At 36.3% G+C, this 26,232-nt stretch overlaps 1 protein-coding gene across 1 annotated transcript in view; it reads right to left on the reverse strand.

Moving 5' to 3' along the window:
- Window positions 1–4,001: 4,001 nt before the first annotated feature.
- igf2bp1 (insulin-like growth factor 2 mRNA binding protein 1) overlaps window positions 4,002–26,232 on the reverse strand; it is a 55,596-nt gene continuing 33,365 nt past the window's right edge. The window contains exons 4-15 of the mRNA XM_056453380.1: window positions 25,357–25,408; window positions 25,049–25,112; window positions 23,525–23,815; window positions 19,910–20,044; window positions 17,186–17,308; window positions 16,374–16,509; window positions 14,708–14,830; window positions 14,401–14,517; window positions 12,556–12,630; window positions 12,318–12,449; window positions 11,151–11,264; window positions 4,002–10,979 (exon numbers count right to left, since the gene is read on the reverse strand). Of these exons, the coding sequence (XP_056309355.1) occupies window positions 10,830–10,979; window positions 11,151–11,264; window positions 12,318–12,449; window positions 12,556–12,630; window positions 14,401–14,517; window positions 14,708–14,830; window positions 16,374–16,509; window positions 17,186–17,308; window positions 19,910–20,044; window positions 23,525–23,815; window positions 25,049–25,112; window positions 25,357–25,408 (1,512 nt within the window). The 3' untranslated portion in view covers window positions 4,002–10,829. The remainder of the gene's footprint in view (window positions 10,980–11,150; window positions 11,265–12,317; window positions 12,450–12,555; window positions 12,631–14,400; window positions 14,518–14,707; window positions 14,831–16,373; window positions 16,510–17,185; window positions 17,309–19,909; window positions 20,045–23,524; window positions 23,816–25,048; window positions 25,113–25,356; window positions 25,409–26,232) is intronic.

The raw sequence follows: 26,232 nt of genomic DNA on the forward strand, positions 1-26,232 counted from the left end.
TGCTTATATTAACAATGCATAATTTTAATTTTATCAGCTTCAATGTAATTTAATTTGAAAAACAAAAAATAATTCTCTGATTAATTAATTCATTTCGAAGTTCAAAGTAGTAAAGGATTTAGTAGTTTAGATTTTGAGGTTTTGTTCAGTTTTTTAATTCTGATAATTGACTGTTGTTTGTTCTTTTAATAGTCTGTATTATATGGCCAATTTAACACATTTAACCAATTTACAAATAGTCTGTTTACAAAAAACATAAATAAATAAAATCCAAATTGATGTTTTAGAAAATTGAATATTATTACATTTTAATGAATGTTGCAACAGTCTCCTTGCTCAGGGTCAGTTGCAATGTTTGACCTTGTTCAAGTTTAAATTCTGCACATATTATCATACAATAAAATGACGTTTGTTGTTTGTTCAAACTACTTTTTCAAAATGACCTGAAACAACACTATTCTTACTTTGTTTTGGGACAACATGATTGTGTTACGTTCAATCTAGTTAAATTAGTAAAAAAGTTTACTTAATATTTTCATGTTGCCCCAAATCGATTGTGTGGAACCCAGCATTTTTACAGTGTTTGTACACATATTATAGCAGTGTGGGTGGATGTTTAATAGATGTGGGTGTATTATATTAATATTTTGTGTTTCCACAAAATCTATCTCTGAGAAACTGAAGGAAAAGCAAGAAGTGTTGCAGCTGTCCCCACTCTCCCCTACATATTTCACTTGTATTGATATATAAATAATAAATTGATATATTAATTGTTGGGTAAAAATAGATATGCTTCAAATGTAAAGAAAATAAACTAGTTTGCAACTCACATCTTAAGTAACTGCAAACTGTTTATTATTTTATGACAAATATTAGCTTTCTAACATTGTTTTCTCATTTTTCAGACTCATGGAAGAAACCTGCCTTATCCTATTACAGGATTTTCAGATTAATTTATACAATTAGGGCTGTACAATATATAATTTCAGCATCAACATTACAATTTATATATACATACATAAATATATATGTGTGTGCGTGTGTCTGTATGTATATATATATATATATATATATATATATATATATATATATATGTGTGTGTGTGTGTGTGTGTGTGTATGTATGTATGTATCTATGTATGTATGTATGTATATATATATATATATATATATATATATATATATATACATATATATACCTGTACATACACGTCAATTTGTTTATTTGCATTCACTACTTGCTTCTATTTTTTAAAAATATATTTATTATCTGTTTTTTGTCCAGTCTCTGTAATTCTGTTGCACTGTAGAAGCTCTGTCATGAAAACAAACTCCTTGTGTGTGTGTTGTGTGTGTGTGAACATACATGGCACTGAAGCTCTTTCTGATTTCTTTCTGATTCTGATCTTGTGAAACTGTTCTCATATCGCAATATTTATCACAGAAAAATAAAACATCACAATATCATTTTTTTCCAATATCCTGCAGCCCTATTTACAATGATGCAATGAATTTTAATTAAATTTAAACAATTGTCACAAAATAATTCCAAAATGTAACTGGTTTGAATAACAAATAAGTCTCTTATTCCTGAAGAATAGATTCAAGAGATAAAATACATTTAAATAAATGAATTGTTTTAGTTTAAATGTTTATTTCAAATTATTCAAATATCAAAAATTAAACCGTAAAAAGTAACAAAATCATAATTGCTTTAAACAATATTAATCTAAACAGTCCTAATGTCATATTTTCATAAATTCTCAGTTTAAACCTGCCTTCATTCATTCATTTTTCTTCAGCTTAGTCCCTTTATTCACCAGGGGTCGCCACAACGGAATGAACTGCCAACTTTTCCAGCATATGTTTTACACAGAGGATGCCCTTCCAGCTGCAACCCAGTACTGAGAAACACCCATACACTCTCACATGCACACTCATACAATACGGCCAATTTAGTTTATTCAATTTACCTGTATCACATGTCTTTGGACTGTAGGGGAAACCGGAGCACCTGGAGGAAACCCACGCCAACACAAGGAGAACATGCAAACTCCACACAGAAATGCCAACTGGCTTATTCGGGACTCGAACCAGTCACCTTCTTGCTGTGAGGCGACAGTGCTAACCACTCAGCCACCATGTTGCCAACTTTTTCTTAATTTTCGTCTTGTTTATGCTCCAAATATCTGCATTTTAAAGCAAAAACAAGATTATTTTACTTATACCCCACTGGCAGACAATTGTACTTGTTTTAAGGAAAAACTCAAAATTTTGACATTTATTCTGAAGCTGAAAACAAATCAATTATTTTATTCGATCAAAAAATGTGCAGATATTTGGACTAGAAACGAGACAATCGTATCATAATATTTATCGTAGAAAAATAAAACATCCCAATATGAAATGTTTCCAATATCATGCAGCCCAATATAATGATGTAAAAATTAACTTTAATTAAATTTACACAACTATGTCAAAATAATTCCAAAATGTAACTGGTTTAGACAACAAACTCTCTTATTAATAAAGAATTGAATAATGATTTAAATAGAGATAAAATGCACTTAAATGAACGGTTTTAATAATAATAATTCCTTACATTTAAATATAATTTTTCTGGACACTCAAAGCGCTTTACACAGTTGGGGGAATCTCCTCATCCACCACCACGACAACAGCCATATTGCGCCAGTCCGCACATCAGCTGATTGGTGGAGAGGAGACAGAGGCAATTCCAAGAACACAGAGAACGGACTTGCGTTCTTGTGGAGACTTGTGGTTCTTGTGGTCTTGCCAGTTGTCCTCAGTAGATCGAACTCGGAAGACCATGAAAACAGAGAATGCGCCCTTTGAGAAATGAAATGCTGCGTTCTTCCTGATAGTCACATGACCTTCACACGTTTTTAATGCAAATTTATTTAAACATTACAGCATTCATACAACGATTTATTGTTTCCCCCCTTTTCAAAATATATACTATGCATAAAAACATTAATAAACATGGCACAATATAAATAAAACCGATTTTAATACGAATTTCAGCAAACAAACACCCTTAATGTGTTTATTTTTTATTAAGATGTCCATGGTCATGTTTACTTTTACCGTTTCATTTAGGGAAACTCCTGAGGTAAATAAGTGATCTCTGAACTTTAATAATAAATCTAAATAAAATGCTGTGCTTCCCACCTCCAGTCGCAATGACTTCTGGAACTTCTAGAGCGAGATAGGTGCTCAAGTCTGCATCAGTCCATCCTCGATATCAAGAACACATCCGGGAAGTTTCACACATCCTCTGTTCTTGAGTATTGGAACTGAACTTTGGCAGCTGATGATGACGTTACAAGAGAACACAAGACCGCTGAAGAAAGCATATTGAGAAACAGCCAGAGTGATGAAGTAAATTATGATATAGGATTGGTTAGGAGGTCATGATGGACAGAGGCCAGTGGGCAAATCTGGCCAGGATGCATAGGATTTTTAACGACCAGAGAGTCAGGACTTCATTTTAACATCTCATCCTAAAGACGGCACTCACTGAGCAGTAATCGAGTTCCCTTCACTATACTGGGGCATTAGGACCCACACAGACCGCAGGTTGAGTGCCCCCTGCTGGCCTCACTAACGCCACTTCCAGCAGCAACCTAGCTTTCCTACGTGGTCTCCCATTCCAGATACTGTCCCCTGCTTAGCTTCAGCGGATGACCATGTGAGAGTTGCAGAGAGCTAGCTGCCGGGTTTTAGTTTAAATATTTATTAGAAATTATGGAAATATCAACAAAATCATAATTGCTTTAAACAAAATTAATCTACACAGTCCTAATGTCATATTTTTATAAGTTCTCAGTTTAAACCTGCCTTCATATTCAGTCTCATTATCAATTGTTTTAAATTAAATATGCAACTAATATGGCATTCAATTTTATTTGGGATAGATTATTTGGTGAGAATTTAGCTGTCACGCATCTCATTTCAAACAAAGACAAACACACTCAAATACACCGGTTTACTCATCTTTTATTGTCACATTCATATCTATGCTCTGTATTCTTTACAAGGAGTTCAAAACAATTGTGGATGAGAATCAAAGAAAAATCAGGCAGGCAGAGGCTGAAAGTCCTGTTAATGTCTGTGGCACCTGCTGTAGGAAGGGTGAAGGGATAAAGGTAGTCTGGTAAAGGTAGTCTCCTTCCTCTCTCATCCTCCAAAAAAATGTGCCCTATTTAATTCAACGGACCTTCACTCTCCTGTTGCATCATTACAGGTGAAATGAAACAATAAAAATGAAAACAATTTCAACATCATGCTGCTCTGTGCGGCCTGAAAAGATACTATTATGTCGCGGTTCACAGAGAAAGTAGAGCGGATTCTATTGCAAACATAAGAGATACAATCCTATGTCATATTTAAAAAGCCATCAGAAATATAACTCGAAAAAAGAAAGATGAAGTTAAAAATAAAGTCAGTTTAATAATAATGGAGAAAAAGGAGAGATCAGATAGTGAAATTGTCATAGTTTTTTAGTTTATTCCCCCTCCCGCGTTTCCATTTAACCCATTTCCAAATTCATCGTGGACAATTTCAAAACAACAGAAGAGAAAAATCATCATCATCATCTTTGGAAGTAAAAGACTCCTATTCACTACAGTATATGGAGATGCTGCTACCCAGATGCTCAAGTCATTTGTTATTATTGTTATTATTAATAAATTTATTGATTCATTTAGCTTAACATTGTAACTTTTTTTGTGTCCTTTTTTAGTTTTATGATCTGTTCTATCAGTTTGTCTTTATTCTAAGAGGTAGATCAACAAAAAAGAAAAGAAAAAAAATTGAAAACACATGATTATAGGTGTCATGCCTCTTGATTCAGGCCGTTAAGTCATAAAATGGGACTACAAGTTGGAGGACAGGATGTTAGTAGAAGCTCAGGGCAGAAAGTGCAGACTTAATGCCAACTTAAATCTAGATTCCCCCCCAAAAAAGTGAGACCGTTTTCAAAATCAGCAGCTTCTAAATGAGGAGGATGGTACTTGTGGGGTCAAGGCTGCATGGCGTGGAGGTAGTGTGGTGCCATCAAGGTGGGATAGGAGAGGAAAGAGCGCAACAGGCACAAATGTGTGTTACATCTCTACAGAGGTATCGTTAGTCACCCTACCAATGCTGGCCTGGTTACGTTTGTGACATTAGTTTCGTAATAGTCAGGGCCGTTCAATGCTGCCTTCATGTGCAATCAGAGTTGTTGTAAATATGGTTTCCTTGTCAGAAATTGGAGAAGCACAGCATCTAGAGTTGCATTTACAATTGGGAAGCGTCAAGAGTTTCCAAGTTGGGTGTAAAGTGAACCTTTTACTTTTAAAAAAGTACTTCTTTACTGCAACAGCTATGTTACTGTAATTTCAAGAATCTGACTATGTTTATACCCTCATACAAACTCATAATAATCACTAAAATTGGAGATTGTCTGAGAACTATGACTGTACCTACTGACCACCATTGAATCTTTTAGGTATTATGTTTATTAGGGCTGCATGATTAATTGAAGGCCATTGTGTGCTCATCTTGTGAGTAAATCCGGTTCTGTGATCAGTAGTAAATAGTTCACTGACAAGCTTTGCAAAATCGAATTCATAAAATCACAAATGATTTATTCTGACAATAATGAAATCTAAGTTAAATGTCCTGTGATACTGATAAACAGATGTTTGCTTAGCTTCTCAGTGATCTACGGCTATGTGTTGCTGTTACATCTGAAACATCCAACCTGATCTCACAAGAAAACGTAAGTATTTTAGTTTTGTCAGTTTAGTGGCTAATTCGTAGGATTCATACGAGTTCAGTCATACGAAATTGTACGATTTTAAAAAGGAGGCGTGGCATCCACCCCACCCATAAACCCAACCGTCACGGGGTGATGAGCAAATTGGACTAAATTGTACGAATTACATCGTACGAATTAGCCACTAAATCAAAAAGTTACGGATTGCCGTGAGATTGTGTTGGAAACATCTCAAACATGGGGATTTTCTGGGTTTCTTCCTCACAATATTTTGGTTTTTCTCTGAATACGAGAGTTCCTTTTGGCCTTCATAGTAGATTTACTACTGATCACACAACTGTGCACAACAATCAAAAGCAAATGCAATTTAATTTAAATTTATTGAGGAGCCCTATAGCATTGACAATACATCTCATTGCTACACTATCGATGGGTAAATATCATGTGGTACAGTGGACAAGTGGTATAAGAGGTCTCAGACAATTCCACATTTAAAAGGAATGAATATCATAATTATGAAATAATGATGAACTTATAAAGAGGTACAAAAACTACATTTTGCTGAAGAGACATGGAACACAGTTTTGGGACATTTTATTCATATACTCTCAGAAATAAAAGGTACAGGAGCTGTCACTGGGGCAGTACCTTTTCAAAAGATACATATTTATACCTATAGAGTCCACAGTAGTACTTCAAGGTACATATTAGTACATATATGCACCTAAAATGCACCTTTGAGGTCCCATTATTGACCCTTCAGCTACAAATTTGTACCTTTTTAAAAGGTACTGCCCCCTCTTGCACCCATATTGTACCCAATATTTCTGAGAGTGTACGGAAATGTTCCAAAACCACATTTCATTGTCGTTTCCTCCTTGTAAATACAACTTTGTGCTGGCATTCACACCAGTTTACCTCATAAACACAACACTCCTGCCATGACCTGAATGCACAGTAAATCACGACAGAATTTTAGTTTGGCATCGTTTCACGGGTTCTTCAACATTCCTCCTTCTGTGCAAGCCATCATACCACAACATCCATTCCCTGTCCTGCCACCCCGTCCCTAAGGAGTCCCCGCTCTAAGCTTGAGTAGTATTCTATCCAAACGTCTAGAGAAATTAAAAGCTAAAAATAAATTAAAACTCAAAAATGTAACATGCACTTTCGCTCTCGTCTGCTTGATAAAACAATCTTATGGCTAAGTCTTGAGGTAGCGTTCCTAGTTATGTGAGGTTTGAGTCGTTATTTGTAGCACCCAAATATTTTCCTTTAGGAGAGGCCAGAATCTAGCATGGTGAGATACAACAGTGGCATGCAACGTCGATATCATGATGATTATGACCACAACCAACTAAGCTGCTCTTCATACTGTGGTCTACATGTAGATCTACGCATTGCAATGCAACTTTTCCCAGTGGACACTTAACAGTCCGTGCGACAAACGCCATTTATGTGACTTGTCACAAAATTGCATAAGTAAACAACATACTATCTCTTTCTGAAAAGCTCAAGTATGCTAAAGAAATAGTTCTACTGTTTTGTTCAAGCCATCACCACTGACAAAGCGTGGAGGGCCTCGAAATATTGAAATGAAAAGCGAAAAGTGCCAAACAGGAGGCCAACTCACAGGGGAGCGTGCATATAGGCACTGCATCCGATCCTGACTGTGTAGTCGCAGTTAGTTCCTTTATCCTGGAGTACATCAACAAAACATAAAGAGAACCCCGGTTTGGCACAGGTATTACGTGAAGTGTTAGTATTTCACTCGTAGCAGTGTAAGAGGTGTCTGTGCATAAAGAACTCTGATCGAAGAGAAACTAAACTAAATAAAATGGAGACGATCTGATAAAGAGAAAAACAAAATTGCAAAGAAATTTCAACATCAAACGACTGAACTAAACAGAAAAAACGGTCACAAACGAGGCCAGCGTGAGAGAGGGCGTTCTACTCCAGAACTGAAATGACACGTTGCTCGCCAATGCTAATGTCTCAGATACTATCGCAAAAAAAAAAAACAATTGGATGAAGATAGCGAGTGGTGTCAAGGGATGAAAGGTAAGAACACCATGGGGGGGGAGAGGAAGGGGACACATCTAAAACCTTGGGATCTTTACAAAATGTCCACCCGTCCACTGATACCATCCCTATCATCGCTTTCACCCAAAGGATAATACTAAAATAGACAAAATATTGAAAAAAAAAATGCAATTACAATAACATACCTACTATTTCGCTTTGTCACAACTATGTTAGTTCTCGGAGATCTGCAGTTATGTTAATATTTCTCGCTCGCATATTTTTTTGTCTTTTGATGAAACAGTTCGCAACCAGATGTCAAGCTTGCTGTCAAAATAAAAAAGAAAAAACGTAAAAACAAAAGGCTGCTGCAGTCTGAACAGAGCAGAAGTGTGTGTGAGTGCGTTTGACAGAAATCTATGGGCTGGAACAGGACAGATAACTTCATTCTCGCCTGAAGAGCAGTATGTGAGATGTTGACAAGTTGAGTCCTCAAGCAGAAAACAGAAGACTGCCATCTAGTGTGAAAAAGGGGAAGCTCAAACTAAAAAACTAAACAAAATAAAAGACCTTGACCAGTTAAAGCATGTGAACATTCTGGCAAACCCTTCTGAATGGAACGTGAAAAAAGATGCGGTCTGGCAGTGTCCATCCATCTTTAACGGTTAAAAGTCTTGCCATCCTTTATCCAATTAGTATTTTATTCTAAAAAAATACAAAGATTGTTTTTTTTAAATCCGATTGCTCTTTTTAACAAATTATTTACAGGTTTCAATTTGAATGATGGTGAATGCTTTAGTTTTTGCATTTTTTGGCTCCCGTGTTTCTTGTATGTTCTCAGTCATTTTTTTAAAATGAGTAGGACTGAGAGCATAAAGTGTTTTCCTATGTTTCTGCCTTTTTAAAACACCCAAACCACTTCCCCAACAACAACAAAATCAAAAAGATTTAACACGTAAACTCAATCAGAAAACGCAACCGCGCACACTTGCACAGGACAATGGGGAAGGACGAGACTCCATCCGTAACAAATAAAAAGAAAATCAAAGATGTTCAATAGTTCACATTCAGCGTCTTGGGGCTAAAGATAGTTGATACGCTTTCATTTTTCGAGCCCTTTCAAGTAAGTTAACCAATGACGTCCTTCAGTGCAGAATGATCAAGATCACACCACAGTATTGGCAAAAGAGTAACTTTTAGTTTTCTACCGTCAGCTTGTATTACAAACACTAATACTAAATCCTGTGGTATGGCAGCGTTCATTATGCACTAGAATAAGATGGCACGATTCGTCCTGTGTCCCATTGACCAGTGATTTCAAGTGCGACTGTGCAAGGACTCCGAGGCTGGCCTAAAGACCACCTAAACAATGAATCTGGAAGTCCTTCTGAGCTCAGGTGAGGAAAACTCCTCAGTTACACTCACGCATACAATCATACCAAAAAGAAAAATAAGGGAAAAAAAATAATTTCCTCCTTAAAAAAATAAAATATTCAAGACTATCAGCTTTTATATAAAACACCAGCAAGCACAAAAAAAGAAAAAAAAAAAACAGAAAAAATTTGAAAGAAAAAAGAAATTAGGAATACTGAGGTAACAATACCCTGAGGTAGGTTTTTTGTTTTTCTTAATTTCATTTTTATCTAATCTGTTCTAGGTTCAGTGAGAAAGGCCAGCACTCTGGCAACCTCATCGGCAAATATCGAACAAAGTGGGTGAGAGAGAGCACAGAGACCACTGTACTGTCACCAGTTCTTCACCTTCGATCTACAGGTCTGTCATTCAAACCTGGCATTCAGGACAATCGTCCTCACTTGTTTCTTTTGCTGCATATTTAGCAGCATATTTATTCTCAGGAAGAATGCAGAACAATTCATCTGAAGGTCAGGTTTATAAACGACGATTGCTTTTTTAAAAATCACACATCCCTAACAAGAAAATGCTTTCTAAAAGATTCTTGTTTTCTGATTTTCCCCAATATCTACCTGCTCTAATGCAATGAGGGGCCAGGTTAACTCACATATCATATATATATAATATATATAAAATATGCCGTTTGAGTGTGAGCGGCGCTGCAGCGATCATCGCTGGCGTAATTAAGGGCGGGATTTGTTCGTTTTCCACACGTCAAAGCTGAACCACTGCATTACAACTGCAGAGGTCAGCTTTAGCCCACACACTTACTGAACTCTCGCCGCACGTCCCACCAGCCAAACAGCACACAGCCTAAATAAAAGGAAGCCTCCAAAACAAAAGTGGCACAACCTTCTCAAGCTGCGTAGTTGATTGGCAACGTTGACGTGCAGCATCTTAACATAAAGTCATGAAGATTATATTTACAACCTCATTTTTTCATCTTTTTTTCATCTCGTCACCCCCACAGTTAAGCGTGAAGGACTTCAAGAGCAGTGTTAACAACTTTGGCCCCTCCCCTCAGATCTGATAAACAGGGAGAAGTCACCTGACTGGTGGCTCTGCCCACTAAGAACTGTGATTGGCTCTCTGCTCTCTCTCTCCCATCTCTACCTCACTGCATTTCATTAATAATACCTCTGAATAAACATTTCTATACATATATCTCTATCTTTAAAAAAAACACCGTTAAAAAATCTGAAGTGACTGCTGATGGCAGGGGGTCCCCAAGCAGCTCATTTTGAGGGACCATCATTATGCCCTACTCCTAATAAGCGGCTACATTGTAAAAAAGCTCTTAGCAGAGGGCGCGCTCCGCTTCGACGGACATCCTCGCCATCCTCAGTCACTCCACCTGGCCTGGCATCTGGTCTCTGTTTTCTAATTATCTCTCTTTAAAAAAAATTAAATCACACTTTTTTTTTCTTGTTCATATTCACTAAAGTCGTGTCCTCTCTCTCAGGCTCTATTTTTTTTGTCTTTTTTTGTCTTTTTAATTCCCTCTCAGCTCCCCTGTCTACCGCTGGGTCTGTGTGTCACTCTCTCTCTCAGTCAGTCCGCTCGTTTGTCCTCTCATTTGTCTGTCCGTCTGACTGGGCAGCGGCGCTGGACCCTCACTTCCTCCTGGGCTCTTGTGCCAGTCCCTGAGGAGACCCCAGCTCAGTCATGCCCTGCGGATGAGGTCCCTGCGGAGTTCCCATACCTCCTCCTTTCTGCTGCTGCTTGACTTGTGTCAGAATGTCTCGGATTTTCCTCTGTGCCAGCTAAACATAAAACACACACACACACACACACACACACACAAACGGCAACTTAGCGAGTTGGCATGTTTAATGTTTTGTAATGCGAGAGCCAAATGAAATGAAGTCAGCCAAACTCTCTGGTTATCCAAAATTTACCTCACATAGTTAATAAGAGAAGGATGAGTGACTCACCTGACTTGCGTAAAAGTGGCCGATGATTTTGACAATGACCTGGTCGTGTTCATCAGGTGTTTGTTCTCTGGGAACCACGACTTCAGCAGCGGTGAGGTTCTGCAGTTCATTCACCTGAAATGGCATGTCAAAAACGATTTAATAAATTATTTTCAGTGTTTTTATTAAAGCTTAAATTGTTTTTATCATACAAATACTCTCACCGGCCGCTTTATTAGGTACAACTTCTTGTTAATGCAAATTTCTAATCAGCCAATCACATGACAGCAACTCGATGCATTTAGGCATGTAGACATGGTCAAAACGATCTGCTGCAGGTCAATTGGCATAGTTGTTGGTGCCAGACGGGCTGGTCTGAGTATTTTAGAAACTGCTGATCTACTGGGATTTTCACGCACAACCATCTCTAGGGTTTACAGAGAATGATCCAAAAAAGAGAAAATATCCAGTAGCGGCAGTTCTGTGGGCACAAATTACTTGTTGATGCCAGAGCTAAGAGGAGAATGGCCAGACTGGTTCCAGCTGATAGGAAGGCAACAGTAACTCAATGAACCACTCGTTACAACCAAGGATTGCAGAAGAACATCTCTGAAAGCACAACACATTGAATCTTGAGGCTACAGCACTTTATATACATTTGGGATGTGGTTATACGGGAGATTCGCATCATGGATCTGGATCTTTATATAACCAGCGGACGTGCAGCGACTTTAATCATAAGCTAAACACAAAACTAAAGTTTCTATCTGGTGCAGAACCTGACACTTGTAAACACTCGCTCCATAGGGCTCGAGGCTCTCAGCATTGCCCACACTCGTTTCTGCTACCCAGCTGACCAATCACAGAGCTTGCACTATGCGTCATTGCGACGTGTAGTTGTAGTTAAATTTATAGAGAGGTGCGTGTCAGCGTCAGCCAAAGTTGCTTCCAATATTATGGAAAAAAACTAATACTAACTAGCAATACTGACTTATTGAATGTTACTAAATGATAGTATTTTCATTCTTTTTTGTTATGTCCAATACTCATACTGCTACCAATATATTTTGCCCCTAATAATCCAATTTTTTCTGCAGTAATGTCGATATTTCATTTTATAGGTTTGAAAAAAGAACAGTTGCTGTCATCTGACATCTTTTGGAAGTCTGTTAATGATTTTCAGCTTACGGTTTTCCCGCCTTTTCCGATGACCCTTCCTGCTGCTGCAGCTGCTACTTTGATGTGAGTCTCCAGCTTCACTTCCTCTTTGGGGCCAAAGAAGTTTTCCTCCTTCAGTTTACCGTATATTCTGCCTTGAGCCTAAAACATAAAGCTCTTTAATTAAGCTGTGCATCCACTGAATGGCTGATAAATACCTCTCAAGTGTTTTCTGATACGAGTTTGCAAAAAATGCATGCATGCAAACCTTGAATTGGGCCTCAGGTGGTCCTGTCACAATGACCATTCGCATTTTTGAGTCTGGAGCCTCTGCTGGTGCAATCTGAGAAAAAAAATGCATTTGAGATGTTCATGAAATCATCTTGACACAGCCAGGAGAAAGAAACAATATTTGACAAAGGAAAAGGAAGGAGAAAGAAACATCAATATTTTAAATGACATATTAGCACAATATTTGACATAATATTTAATGTTTAAACAAAAATGAGTATGATGTACACTACAATTGATGTACACTACAATTTAAAAGTTTTTTATCCACCAAAAATGCATTTAACTGAGCAGTTCCAGAACAGGTATTTATTAAGTTACATAAGATATCTATTTTAAATACATTAGGTTTTGTCAAGGCACAATGAAAGCATTAAAAAGTATATTTTTTTCCACAAAAGCATTGAGAACATTGTGAACATGTTTAGAACAATGTTTTCATTGTAACAACTAATAATAAATATTTTTTAACTGCAAATCAGCATATTAAAATGATGGCTAAAGCATCGTGTTACACTGAAAACAATACAAAAATCCAACCTTTAATAAGAGGAATGTATATATATATTATTTTAATAAACTGCAATAATTTCACAATAATATGTTGTGAACACATGCTGTTTGTACTGTTTCTGGTGAAATAAATGTCACATTGCTGAGCCTAAATGATATACACATTTCAAAATCATTTTAAAAATAACAACCCCCAAAAATGCAATGTGCATGACAGTCTTTTTCAAGCAATTAAAATAAATCACCATTTTAAAGCTTCCGAGTGTATTCAAAAGGCACTACAAATAAATACCATACAAGTTTATGCAATATTTCAAGTCTTTTGATGCTATTTAATAGTTCAATTATTGAAAAGATTGGACTAAAATTATCAAAAAAAAAAACTATTTTGCAACAGATTTGTAATGACATGACATTAAACAAGGGTGCACGCACACTTGTGGTTGGATTTTAGTCCTTAAGATTACTTTACACTATCACTTTTTAAAACCAAAGCTACAGATACCGAGCAAACAAACAGCTTTCTGCAAGATACAATTTGCAACAGAAGATACAAAACAATGCTGTGTGCTGAGCCAAACACGTTGATGTTAGTTTTATTTTAAAACAAGGCATCAAAAACGCTCTAGAAATTCCTCAGTTACACACAAGAATAAAGATCTGCTGCAAGATGTATTTCTGATGCCGGTATTGAACTGTAATAAGGTCAAATGTGACTATGATGTACATTTTATTGCTGCACCTTGTAATGTGATGCCCTTTATTTGGCTCATTTAGATGTGTTTGTTGAGATCTAAACACGAACACAGCTTGAACGCAGCATCCACAGTTATTCAAATAAACTCCCTAACAGAGCAAACATGCAAGAATGTTTTGATTTTCAACATTTAGTTGAACAACCTTTTTAAATTTAAATGAGTTAATTCACCCAAAATCCTATCATCATAATTTAGTCTCCCTTCACCTGTTCCAGACCCGTTTGCATTTTGTCCTTTGGTGGAACAAAAAAGAAGATATTTTTTGAAGAAAGCTGGAAACCTGTAACCATTGACTTTCATAGTATTTGTTTTTCCTACAATGTAAACCAAGTGTTAAATTGTTTGACCTTTCTTTAAAGTATCTTCTTTTGTGTTACACAGAACAGAATAAAGAAACAAAATAAAGAAATTCAGAAAGGTTTGGAACAACTTGAGGGTGAGCAAATAATTAGTATATTTTCATGTTTGGGTGAACTTTCCCTTTAAATACCATTCCTCTGGACAGAGGCAATGCAAACAGATCGCCCACAACGCATTTTCATATAAGTTACCTTAATGGAAGCTCCGGCAAAACGGCTGAGCTGCTTGATATGCTGTCCCTTTTTGCCAATAAGAGCTCCTACAGCTTGAGCTGGGATGTACACATGAACGGTCTCCTGTTCAGAGGCCTGTGGGGAAACACAAAACACAGAACCGCTTAAATCATCTCACCACAACAAATGGTAAAAGCTACCAAAAATAACTGCATTCTCCAACTATAATAACATATAGATGCCACAGAGGCCTAGTTTGTGTGATGTCAGTATCAGTACGCCAATGATTCTTTTAAATGATGAAAAAAGACTAAATGTGTCATACCCCAATAGGGCCGTAGGGGGGACCAGGCACAGAATTTCCGAGGGCAGGAGGCGGCATGGCAGAGGATGGTGGAAAGAGGCCGATGGCTCCAAGATTTAGTCCTGGGATCAGATGAGTTTGTTGCTGGATGCAGAGAGAAGATAGTTTCAGATTAGGAATTTAAGTAATGTTCATGAGTTTATCAAATGATGATGCATGGAATATGGTTTCCACGTCCAAGCTTCTGCTTGACTGAATTGATAATGCAGGTGTTAATGAAAACTCTATAATCACATCACACATATATTGTGCCAATTCTAATTCTCGATGTCGTTCTAACTGAATTCAGTCCCACTTTGAAAACACCAATCAGGTGAAAACAGCAAACCTTCAACATTTTTGGATCTCAACATTTTTGGATCTCAAAATTATCATAAATGATATGGTTGCTTTCTTTTTTTATTGCATTCTTTCATAAAGCTCAAAGAGAAGAGCAATGTGATGTTTCAATTAATAAAAATGTATACCTTATTGTGCACCTAATTTATCCAATGCATAAATATAAATGGAGAATTCCATGTCAAAAACAAATTTGGGAAATGTCCCCAGCTGAAATTTTAGATTTAGAGTGTTTTTCATGAAGAGATACAAAACCACTGATGACAGCCAAGACATTAAATCTGAAGGATATACACATTTACTAAATAAAATGAGTTGGTTAAAATGACAATTTGCACTAGTGACATGGAGCCAAATGAGAATAAAATTACCTAATTGCGTAAAACGGCAGCATCGTGTTATTTTTACACAGACACTAATAGGTCTATTATTAAAATTAATTGACTTCACAATATATGCCAACAGTGACCGTTCAGGAGTGGCAAAATATACTACCATTTAAACCTTGAATTTTAGATTTTATTTTTTGAGGGCAGCACAGTGGCTCAGTGGTTAGCACTGTTGCCTCACAACCAAAAGGTCGCTGGGTTGAGTTCCGACTGAGCCAATAGGCATTTCTGTGTGGAGTTTGCATGTTCTCCCCTTGTTCGTGTGGGTTTCCTCCGGGTGCTCTGGTTTCCCTCACAGTGCAAAGACATGCGGTATAGGTTGGGTAAACAAAATTGGCTTTATTTTGCCTTTTTGAATGCGAGAGTGTATGGGTGTGTGCCAGTACTGGGTTGCGGCTGGAAGGGCATCCGCTGCATAAAACATATGCTGTAATAATTGGTGGTTCATTCCGCTGTGGTGAACCTTGATAAATAAGGGACTAAGCTAAAGGAAAATGATACTTAATGTTATCTAATTATAGGGGAATGTCTGAACCTTCCTTAAAACTAGAAATGTAGCTTGTATTCCTCAGTATGGCTCATTTGGCAAGAACATATCTTCCCAATCCAAATTGACCCATAATAAAAGGGTTAAGCTAAGGTACTAAAAACACTGCACACTACATTCTCCATCCTCACAGTATTCCTGTCAGCAGTATTTTAATGAATCATGTCTGGCCATCTAAGATTTCCATACAGAAAAAAAGATCAGAATCCTGATTTGTCTGTAATATTAAAGCACAGGTGATTATACATCTGCACCGTTTACTTTCAGCATCTGATAGAGTGTTTGGACCTGTAAACAATGATGCAAGACTTAACAAGTCGACTGTCCAAGTAACTCTCTCACACAAACTCACATTCATAGCAGCGATGTCATTGTCATAAGCCTCTCGCACTTTCTTCATGATCTCCTGTTCAGCCAGACAGCAGGCTTCAATGGAGCCCTTCACTGTAATGGTCCTCTCTGGGTTATAAAGGGTCAGATCCTGCAGTCTGCAATTAAGATTTGAGACATGTTTAATTATGTTAAAATGATAGTCCACTCAAAATTGAGAGCTGCCTCCTCGTTTACTCTCCCTCGTAGGGTTTTAACTGAACCCATATAGTAAAAACACTTTTAAATATGTTGTAACTTTGTTCCTTGCTTGAATGGTGTGCTATATGTATGTTTTAGACATCAAATAAAAATGTTATATGTGACTATTTCCTTGTATTGAAATATATAGGGGTGCCATGGTGGCGCAGCGAGTAGCACGATTGCAGCAAGGTCGCTGGTTCGAGCCCCAGCTGGGTCAGTTGCATAAAACATATGCTAGATAAGTTGGCGGTTCATTCCACTGTGGCGACCCCGGATTAATAAAGGGACTAAGCCGAAAAGAAAATGAATGAATGAATGAAGTTTATAGAGGGTAAATATCGATTTTAAATGAACACAAAAGAAAATATTGTGGAATGGTGGTTACTGGGAAAAATACTATGGAAGATAATGTGTCCCAGCAACAGTCTGTTCAAAATATCTTTTTCTGTGTTTCACTCTAATACGTTTTGTGCAAGTGAAGGATGAGTAAACAATGAGATCATTTTCATTTTTGTGTTAACTATCCCTTTAAGAACACTCAGTGTAAATGAAAGGTTACATGTGGAATCTGTGCTTTGGTTGCTTGCTTACGGTGAAATTGTGATCTTGGTATCAGTGTCTTGCTCCACTTTCTTCAGGTTGCGTCCCTCTTTGCCAATCAAACGGCCAACAAAGTTGTTGTGAGCAAGAACCTTCAGAGGAACCTCATCAGCACTGTAGGAAATAAAAAAAGCTCTGTTAAAACTGACCTGTAAACAACAGCAAAAACTTTGCCATGCAGAAATATCACTCTTTAAAATAACAGTTCTATTGAAGCATATTTGAAAATGTACTTCATTCCTGTGGTTGATTACTCCAGTGTTCAGTGTCACACAATCCTTCTATAATTCGGAATCCATTCAGAAAACATTCTAATTTGGTTCATTTGGATACATTGTTTTCCCAGTGAAGGGTTGCAGCTGCGTAAAACATGTGCTGGATAAGTTGGTGGTTCATTCCGCTGTGGCAACACCTGATTAATAAAGGGACTAAGTCGAAAAGTGAATGAATGAATGGATACAATGTTTAATTAGAAAGCAGGATTCTTTGTTGAAAAGTTCAAAGCAACGATGTTCAGTTGAAAGAGAATCTTTTTGTAAAACGGTAAAATCTCTAGTCAGTTCTAATCAACTAATGAGTAAAACACTAATTCATTTAATTTTTACCAATCATAAACTTTTTAACTATAATAGATGTGATTTGAAAATTATTGCTTATCATCATGTTTAGAAAATCAGACTTAACAGCTCAATCTGACTACAAGCCTTCATGCTAGGGCTACATAATATTGGAAAAATCTGACATTGCAGTATTATGTTTTTATGCGATATCTATTGCGATATGAAAACAATTTCACCAGATGGCTTGAATAGCTCAATTTGGAAAGAAATTATTCATTTTTATTGATTAGGGTGATTTTGTAAAGATATGAATCAGGTATAAACAAATAATAAACAAATTGCAAGCAAAAATAATTACAATAGAGCAAAGGAAAAAAGTGGAAAAAACAGTGCTTTATGGGATTTTGGAGAGTCAAACCGTATTCAGTTACAGAAATTGAACAATGAAATGTAGCTAAAATAACACTCTATAGTCTTCATTGTATTAATTAACTCCTCATTTAAGTTACAAATGTATTTTTTTGAAACATAAAATAGAATTTGAAATAAAACATTTTATTTTCTCCCCCTCACTTTTTTTTCGTTAATGACATTCCTGGTGATCTTTTTGACTCAAACCTCTGTTTACAACTCTTACATTTCTGGCTGAGAAATGTATAGTACTATAATGGTAATCAAACTAGTTTCATGTGGATTTCTCAGCTGTCTTTCTTTCTTTCTTTCTTTGAAAAAATTAACCTATGACCACAACCACAAACAGGACAAATTCAGGAGACTTTGGGAACCTCTCCAATCCTTTCTACATAAACTCTGAAACTTTTATTTTAAGAGTTCTGGCTTCTTTGTTTTGATTTACAATTTTTGATTTATTATTATTATTATTATTATTATTTTAAACATACATTTGTAGATTTTTAATCTAGATTTAATTAAAAATAAATTTTTAATTTAGATTTTTAATTTTTGCAGCACTAGGGGATGGCTTGTTTGTTCGTCTTTGTTGTTTGTACTATTTGAAAATCCTTATTAAAAATAAATAAATAAAAAATGAAATTGAAATATCTTATTCTCAACTGTTCTGCTGATCAAATATATTCCCAATTCAACATTTCATATCCTGCGATGTGACTATTGCAGACACACACATATTGCGATATCAATGTTGAATCGATGTATTGTGCAGCCCTACTTCATGCAAACAACTTATTTCCACTGAATTCCAAATGAACTACGAATTCAATTTCAATTGGCAGAGGAAGGGGCACTGTAGACCATTTTCTGATCCAATCGAAAGGACCTGTAAATATTTGATCAAAGTAAAAACTGGAAAGTGATGTACAATTGGGATAATGATAACTGACATATGAAACAAACCTGATGTTTTAGTAGAATGAAATGTCATAAATGACTGTCTTCCTCCACTTGTGAAGTGGAGCAGAAAAATGGTCCATCAGTTCTCACTTTATAATGTCATCCACAGAGAAGCTTGCTTTGAATGGACAATTTTACTAATATAAGCACCAAGACATGAAGGTTTATTTGCTTATTGTCTCATATTCACTCAAAATTGATGCATATTAAAGGCATAGTTCACCCAAAATTAAAATGCTGTCATCATTTACTCACCCTTGCTTGTTTAAAACCTTGTGTTAAACACAAAAGAAGATATTTTGAAGAATGTTGTTAGCTGGCACTCATTGATTTCTTCTCTAGTATCTTTTTTTCTACTATGAAAGTTAATGGGTCCCAGTAACCAGCATTCTTTAAAATATCTTCTTTTGTGTTGAACAGGAGAAAGAAACTCAAACAGGGTCAAACCCAGATAAGAGAGAGTAAATGATGAAGTCATTTAAATTTGGGTCAACTTACTGAACTATTCCTTTAGGTCTACTTTTTAAAACAAAGACAATTTGTGAAGAAAGAACAACAGTGTGTGTGCAAACAGTAACTAAACTGTAAACCATTTATTTGTACAGTGTTTAATAATGTCAATCATTAAATTCAGCTTGAAACTTGAGACATTAAATATTCACATCAACCCAATCACTTTATTTTGCATTCATGTAAACACTACTTTCTAATTCATCTAACTGAATGATTTAATTCCGACTGAAATACAAAATGGCCATATAAAGACAACCACCGTCACACTCACGTTTTGGTGTCCTTGGCCTCCTGGTTCATGATTTCCAGGATCATTCTGCAGGCAGCTGAACAGCCCTCTGGGGTAGAATGGATGCTTATGGGCTTTTCGGCGGCACCTGCGTTCTCTTTACGATGCACATCAATCCTAAAATGACAGGAGATAAGAGGGTCACATCACAAAGGTTATGCAATGAAATATGAAATGAATATATGTGAGAGAACATAAGCAAAAATGTAAAACAATTGCGCAATAAGAATTTGGATTGCCATAAGGATAAACTAGGCTTTTAGATTAAATAGTCATTTCACTCACAAAATTCCTTCATTTATTCACCCTCATTTTTTTAATCCTGTCGGAAATTGGTCAATCTTCCTTACTTTAAATGAATGTATTTTTAATCCAATCTAAGAGCTGCTAGGCATTGGGATGATAACCGGTTTCGAGGTTTTAAAACCTTAAAAATTACTGTTATATTGTTCCTAAGGTATATGTAAGTGTTTTATGTGTTTTTTTATGTGTTGCAAAGAAATCAGTGTTTTTGAAAGTAAAAGTCAATTACTTGTTTTAATTATTTAGCCTGACATGTTTACCATTTCAAAATATTATAAATGTTTCCTAAAATAAACTGTATTTTGTTCAATGAGGGAAAAGTTTTTTTTTTTACCTAGACATTTAAAAAGAACATATTTCAGAGCAGTTATCACAATACTGTGATACCATAAAAAAGTGATATTTTTACCCAAGGTTATCATATTGTCAGAAACATATACCAGCCCATGCTTAAGAATTGCACAAACTATGTTTGGGATTCTGTTAATGCTCCTTGATCAATATGAATGAGGTAATTATATTGGTTCATCATATAAATCTATAATGTCTCTTCAAATGACTTGAATTAACTCTATTCATATTGATTCCTTTTTTTATGAACCTGTCAATTTTGATATTACAGCTTTTCTTAAAGTGCTTTTTCACAAGAAAACATCTAAAACACACTATTAATGGTTTCATGCGTCACACGTTATCAATTTGTCAGTAGACTTTTTTTAAAGAGTTATAAACTTTCACTTTAGCAGAACTTAGTTTTATTCATATCTGTGTTTTGAAGTTTTAAACAGCGCAAAGATAACCTGATTAAACACATTTTATTATCCACAAAAAATATATAAAATAAAGCGTTTGCAGTACTTTTTGAATCAGAGTGATGGAGACTAATGCAGCGGTGCTCAAACTTTTTCGCATAAAGGAACAAAAACCAAATATTATTGATAGTCGTGAGCCCAAGGTAAATATACCAAACTACAGTATATTATAGTAAAATTGCCATGGCTAATTTACTAACATATTTAATAATATTTCAAAATAAATTAAAAACCTTACATTAAACGGTATTAACTAATGTAGTATAACTTTTTTTAATGATAACTCACCGGAATAAAACCCATAAACAATCACATTTATAACACAGGGGAGTTCAATGCTGAATACACTAGTCAAGCAGAATCAGCATTTTAAGTTTCATATCAAATTTAAAATATTGCTTCATACCTATAAGCTTTAAATAATCTAGCTCCTGTTTATCTAACCAACCTTCTGTCTTGCTACAATCCAACCCACTCTTTAAGATCTAAAAACTCAGGGCTTCTAGTTGTACCTAGAATAGCAAAGTCAAGTAAAGGAGATCGAGCCTTCTCATTTATGGCTCCTAAACTCTGGAATAGCCTTCCTGATAACGTCTGAGGCTTAGACACACTCTCCCAATTCAAAACTGGATTATGTTAGTAAAGCATACACTCAGTGCAATACTTAACGGTATGATACATGAATGTGCTCCACACAGGTTTCTTCATCTCATTTATATACACTATGAAGTGCAGCTATGCTAATTATTCTCTTTATTCTCTATTTACACCTGGGGATACTCTTCCCAAGGCCCTCAGACCATGCAGCGCCACTGATTCGCTTCAAGACGAGTGATGAGATGATCCCAAGGTTTCCATATCCTGGACCAGGCCGTATCCTGAGCAGCTACTGAGGTGGCCATGGAGCAGTGGAGAGCATGAGACTGTTACTGTGATGTTCCAGGGACAGACGAGTCTTCGCTGAGGTCCAGCTTGCCTTGCAGCTCTGCACAAGACGTTTGGCCAGTGGAGAAATGGTTGTGCCCAACTGAGCCTGGTTTTTCTCCAGGTTTTTTTAATTCTTCAGTTTCGCCAATTGGTGAAGTTTTTTCCTCGGCGCTGTCGCCACTGGCTTGCATGGTTCGGGATCTGTAGAGCTGCTCATCGAAGGATTTGCTCTTCAGTGTGTGGACTCTCAGCAGTGATTATTAAACCACACTGAACTGAGCTAAACTGAACTGAACTTAAACACTGAAAACCGTTTTCAATTTACTATAGTCTTCTATGTGAAGCTGCTTTAACACAATCTACATTGCAAAAGCGCTATACAAATAAAGGTGAATTGAATTGAACAATCTTGAAAGCATACCATCATTATTCTCAGACGGGATGGTAGGCCAAATCAAAGGTTACCATGGGCCAACTTTGGCCTCTGTGCCCTAGTTTGGGCATCACTGCTCTAATTTGTCAAAAAACTTGTAAAGAATAATACAGAACCTGAATTCATCCAATGTTTAATTATTTTTTTTGTAATGAAAAATATGCAAATTACTGCATATTTAATACATTCATTCATTCATTTTCTTTTCGGCTTAGGCCCTTTATTAATTTGGGGTCGCCACAGCGGAATGAACCGCCAACTTATCCAGCATTTGTTTTATGCAGTGGATGCCCTTCCAGCCGCAACCCATCACTGGGAAACACATACACACTTATTCACACACACATACACTACGGACAATTTAGCCAACTCAATTCACCTGTACCGCATGTCTTTGGACTGTGGGGGAAACCGAAGCACCCGGAGGAAACGCACGCAAACGCAGGGAGAACATGCAAACTCTACACAGAAACGCCAACTGACCCAGCCGAGGCTCGAACCAGCAACCTTCTTGCTGTGAGGCGACAGCACTACTTACTGCACCACTGTGTCACCCATATTTAATACAATAATGACTCATTTTCCTTTAAAAACTTAACATTTTAGAAAATGCATTGCAAAAAGGTTTGTAATTATTAATCTCTTTAAAACATTTGGAAACACAAGGGTTAAGGGCAATTTTTTCAGCTGAGGACGAAAAAAAAAATAAAATAAAAAATCTCAAATTTGATTTAATACATACAGCAAAAATCAGTTCAAGGCTCAGGCTCAAGGTTACCCTGATGAAGGCAGCTCTCTGCTGAAATGTGTAGGTTCTTGAAAGATTAGCCATGTAAATAAAGGCTTTTTAATATTTATCAGAGAATTAATTTTTTATTATCTTTCGAGTGCCTTGGACTGATTTTTGCTGTTTGTTCTGATGAATCCCTAGCCCAAAGAGCACTGACAGGTTATTTGAGCTACCCCAGAGCACTTTTTTTGTTTGATTTCTGATTCAAAACATCTTCATGTGTGTTTTCAAGATGAAACTCAACAGGATTGAAATAACATGATAGAGAGAGAATGATTTCATTTAATCTATAATAACCCTCGAAGTGAAATGCTTCAGAATCAACCACTTACTTGCTCTGGGTCTGCTTTGTTATGTTGCGAATGGTGGCGCCCTCTTTGCCGATGATGGCACCCACGTACTGTGTGGGCACAAGCAGTCTGAGAGGGATGTCAGCATGCTGGTGTTTGGAGGGGATTCCTGAACCGGGTGACATTTGGCGGGACGTTCCTCGTGGGCCGTATCCAGGGCGGCGGCCGTTGTCGGGACCTCGCTGAGAGTCCACCTCAGAGTTTTCATCAGGGATGTAAGACACACGCAGGGCATTGTTGTCAAACTGGTAGCCGTTGAGTTTCTGAATAGCTCTTTAAAAGGGAAAAACATGAATGATATACATGAATGTGCGGTTTATAGAAGAAAATGCCACTTAGCAGCAAATGAATGCTAACTGATTAAATGCGCAAAGATTGAATTATATGGATCATTTCACAGTTCGGCAGATGTGATTTGCCTAAATGGTTATTAAGTAACATTATGAATTAATCCCATGAAGAATCTGTACCGACACATTGCAAAGCCGCTAAATCACCAGTAGGTGTCAGTAGCGAACTAGAAAATAAAAATACACAACGAGAAGGTGCCCATTTAATGGGATGTTATAGAAAGACCAGCAATTTTAAAGCTCAAATGTGTTTTTAATGTTCTTCTTCTAAGTAGATAATATGCAGAGACAATCATTGACTGCCATTTTACTGAAAAGAAAAACTACACTACTGCTTTAAATGTAGGAGGCGATTCTGTTTGTGCTAACACATGGTTTCTCCAGGTTTCAAGTAAATTTAGGACTTTAAGACGATTTTAAAACCATTATGAATTAAATTTCAGACGTATACAGGGCTAAACACTAATGATTATTTCTAATGACCCGGTTGGGATAATGGATTTTTTAAAATTATTTCTTAACAACATACTTTAATGTGTCAAAACAAGACAACTCTAGCTGTATGCACCATATTCAACATGATGTTTCTTTTTTATGACAAGTTTAACATTGTTAAATGTATATTTATTGTGGAGGCAATTACATAAATAATCAAAAATATGTATTGGTTGGCATTTAGTCCAAATGGATTGAGTATAACTTCTATTAAACCTAATGCATTTCTGTTATAAAACCTTAAGTTTCATGTCTATTTATAAATATTATGTCTACTCACCCTTACTTCTGTAAATAGTTTTGGTATGAATAGATTAAATTGCCCTGTTATCATCATGTGGAACTGTGTAATTGTTTTTGGTTTTATTTCACTGATTTTATTAAGATGGATTGTTGGTGATTGGATGGATGTCAGCACAATTGGGTACTTGGACAGAGGAAAATTAAGACCTGTTTAAAATTATTTAAGACCTACAACACATTTCAGTGAATTTAATCTTGTTTTTGAAATTAAGACTTTTTAAGACTCTGCGAACACCTTATGATAGTCAGAGAAAACTGAACTGATCTAATAAAAACTTATTTTAGGCAATTTACTTTTGAGACACTAGTAAAAAAAAGCACATTTCAGCTTTAAGGTTGCAGGACAAAGTTTACTCACTGTCTAGCCTGCTCCCGCGTCCCATATGTGACATTAACAACTGCAGTCTCGCTGTCTGTGTTCACTAAGAAGAAAAAAAGGAGAGAGAAAAAAAAAAGAACAGAGAGAGTGTAAATAACTTTTCAATCTTTTTGATTTCTTTGGATGTGGTCAATGAACTGACATAATTTGCATGTTTTAGGTACAAGTTTTACAATAATATTACATATATGGTATCACAATAATACAATCTGCTTCATTGATTTAATTCTAATTCACCTATAAATGTCTGCCATTCATAACAACAGACAATGAAGGTACTTGATTACCTTGTTCACAGTTCTCAACAGTTCCATATTGGGCAAGCAGACCATCGAGAACCTACAAATGATAAATGAGAATGAATGAGAGGCAAGAAAAACATTATGTGCTGAAAAAAGGAAAGTTTAAGCCATTTTAAATATACATTTTTTGTTTTCCCTTACAACCGTTAACAGTGCTTTACAGTAATGTCTCATTCATTCATTCATTCATTCATTTTCTTTTTGGCTTAGTCCCTTTATTAATCCGGGGTCGCAACAGCGGAATGAACCGCCAACTTATCCAGCACATGTTTTACGCAGCGGATGCCCTTCCAGCCGCAACCAATCACTGGGAAACATCCAAACACACACATCCACACACATACTCTATGGACAATTTAGCATAATTCACCTATACCACGTCTTTGGAGGGGAAACCGGTGCACCCGGAGGAAACCCACACGAACACAGGGAGAACATGCAAACTCCACACAGAAAAGCCAAATGACCCAGCCAAGGCTCGAACCAGCGAACTTCTTGCTGTGAGGCGAACGTGCTACCCACTGCGCCGCCACAGTAACGCCTGATTTGCTAACATTAATTGATGCATTAACTAAGATGAACATTACTCTGTTAATAAATACATCTTTTGATTTTAAATAAACAAAGATTAAGATTAATCAATGCCGTAGAAATGTTTATATTCTTAAGTCATTAACTGCTGTACCTAAATTTTGTTATCAACCCTAAAACCAGGCTCATTTACTGCAAAATGACTGAATAAATCTATTTTTTTTACTGACAGATGCATCAAAATGAAAAAGTGTTTGAAAACAAGAATAATGCTCTCATTAAAAACTAAATTTGAATGAAACCCTGCTGATTTTCTATTGTAGTTAAGCA

This window comes from Danio aesculapii, chromosome 3, assembly GCF_903798145.1.
Source record: "Danio aesculapii chromosome 3, fDanAes4.1, whole genome shotgun sequence".
Classification (NCBI taxonomy): Eukaryota; Metazoa; Chordata; class Actinopteri; order Cypriniformes; family Danionidae; genus Danio; species Danio aesculapii.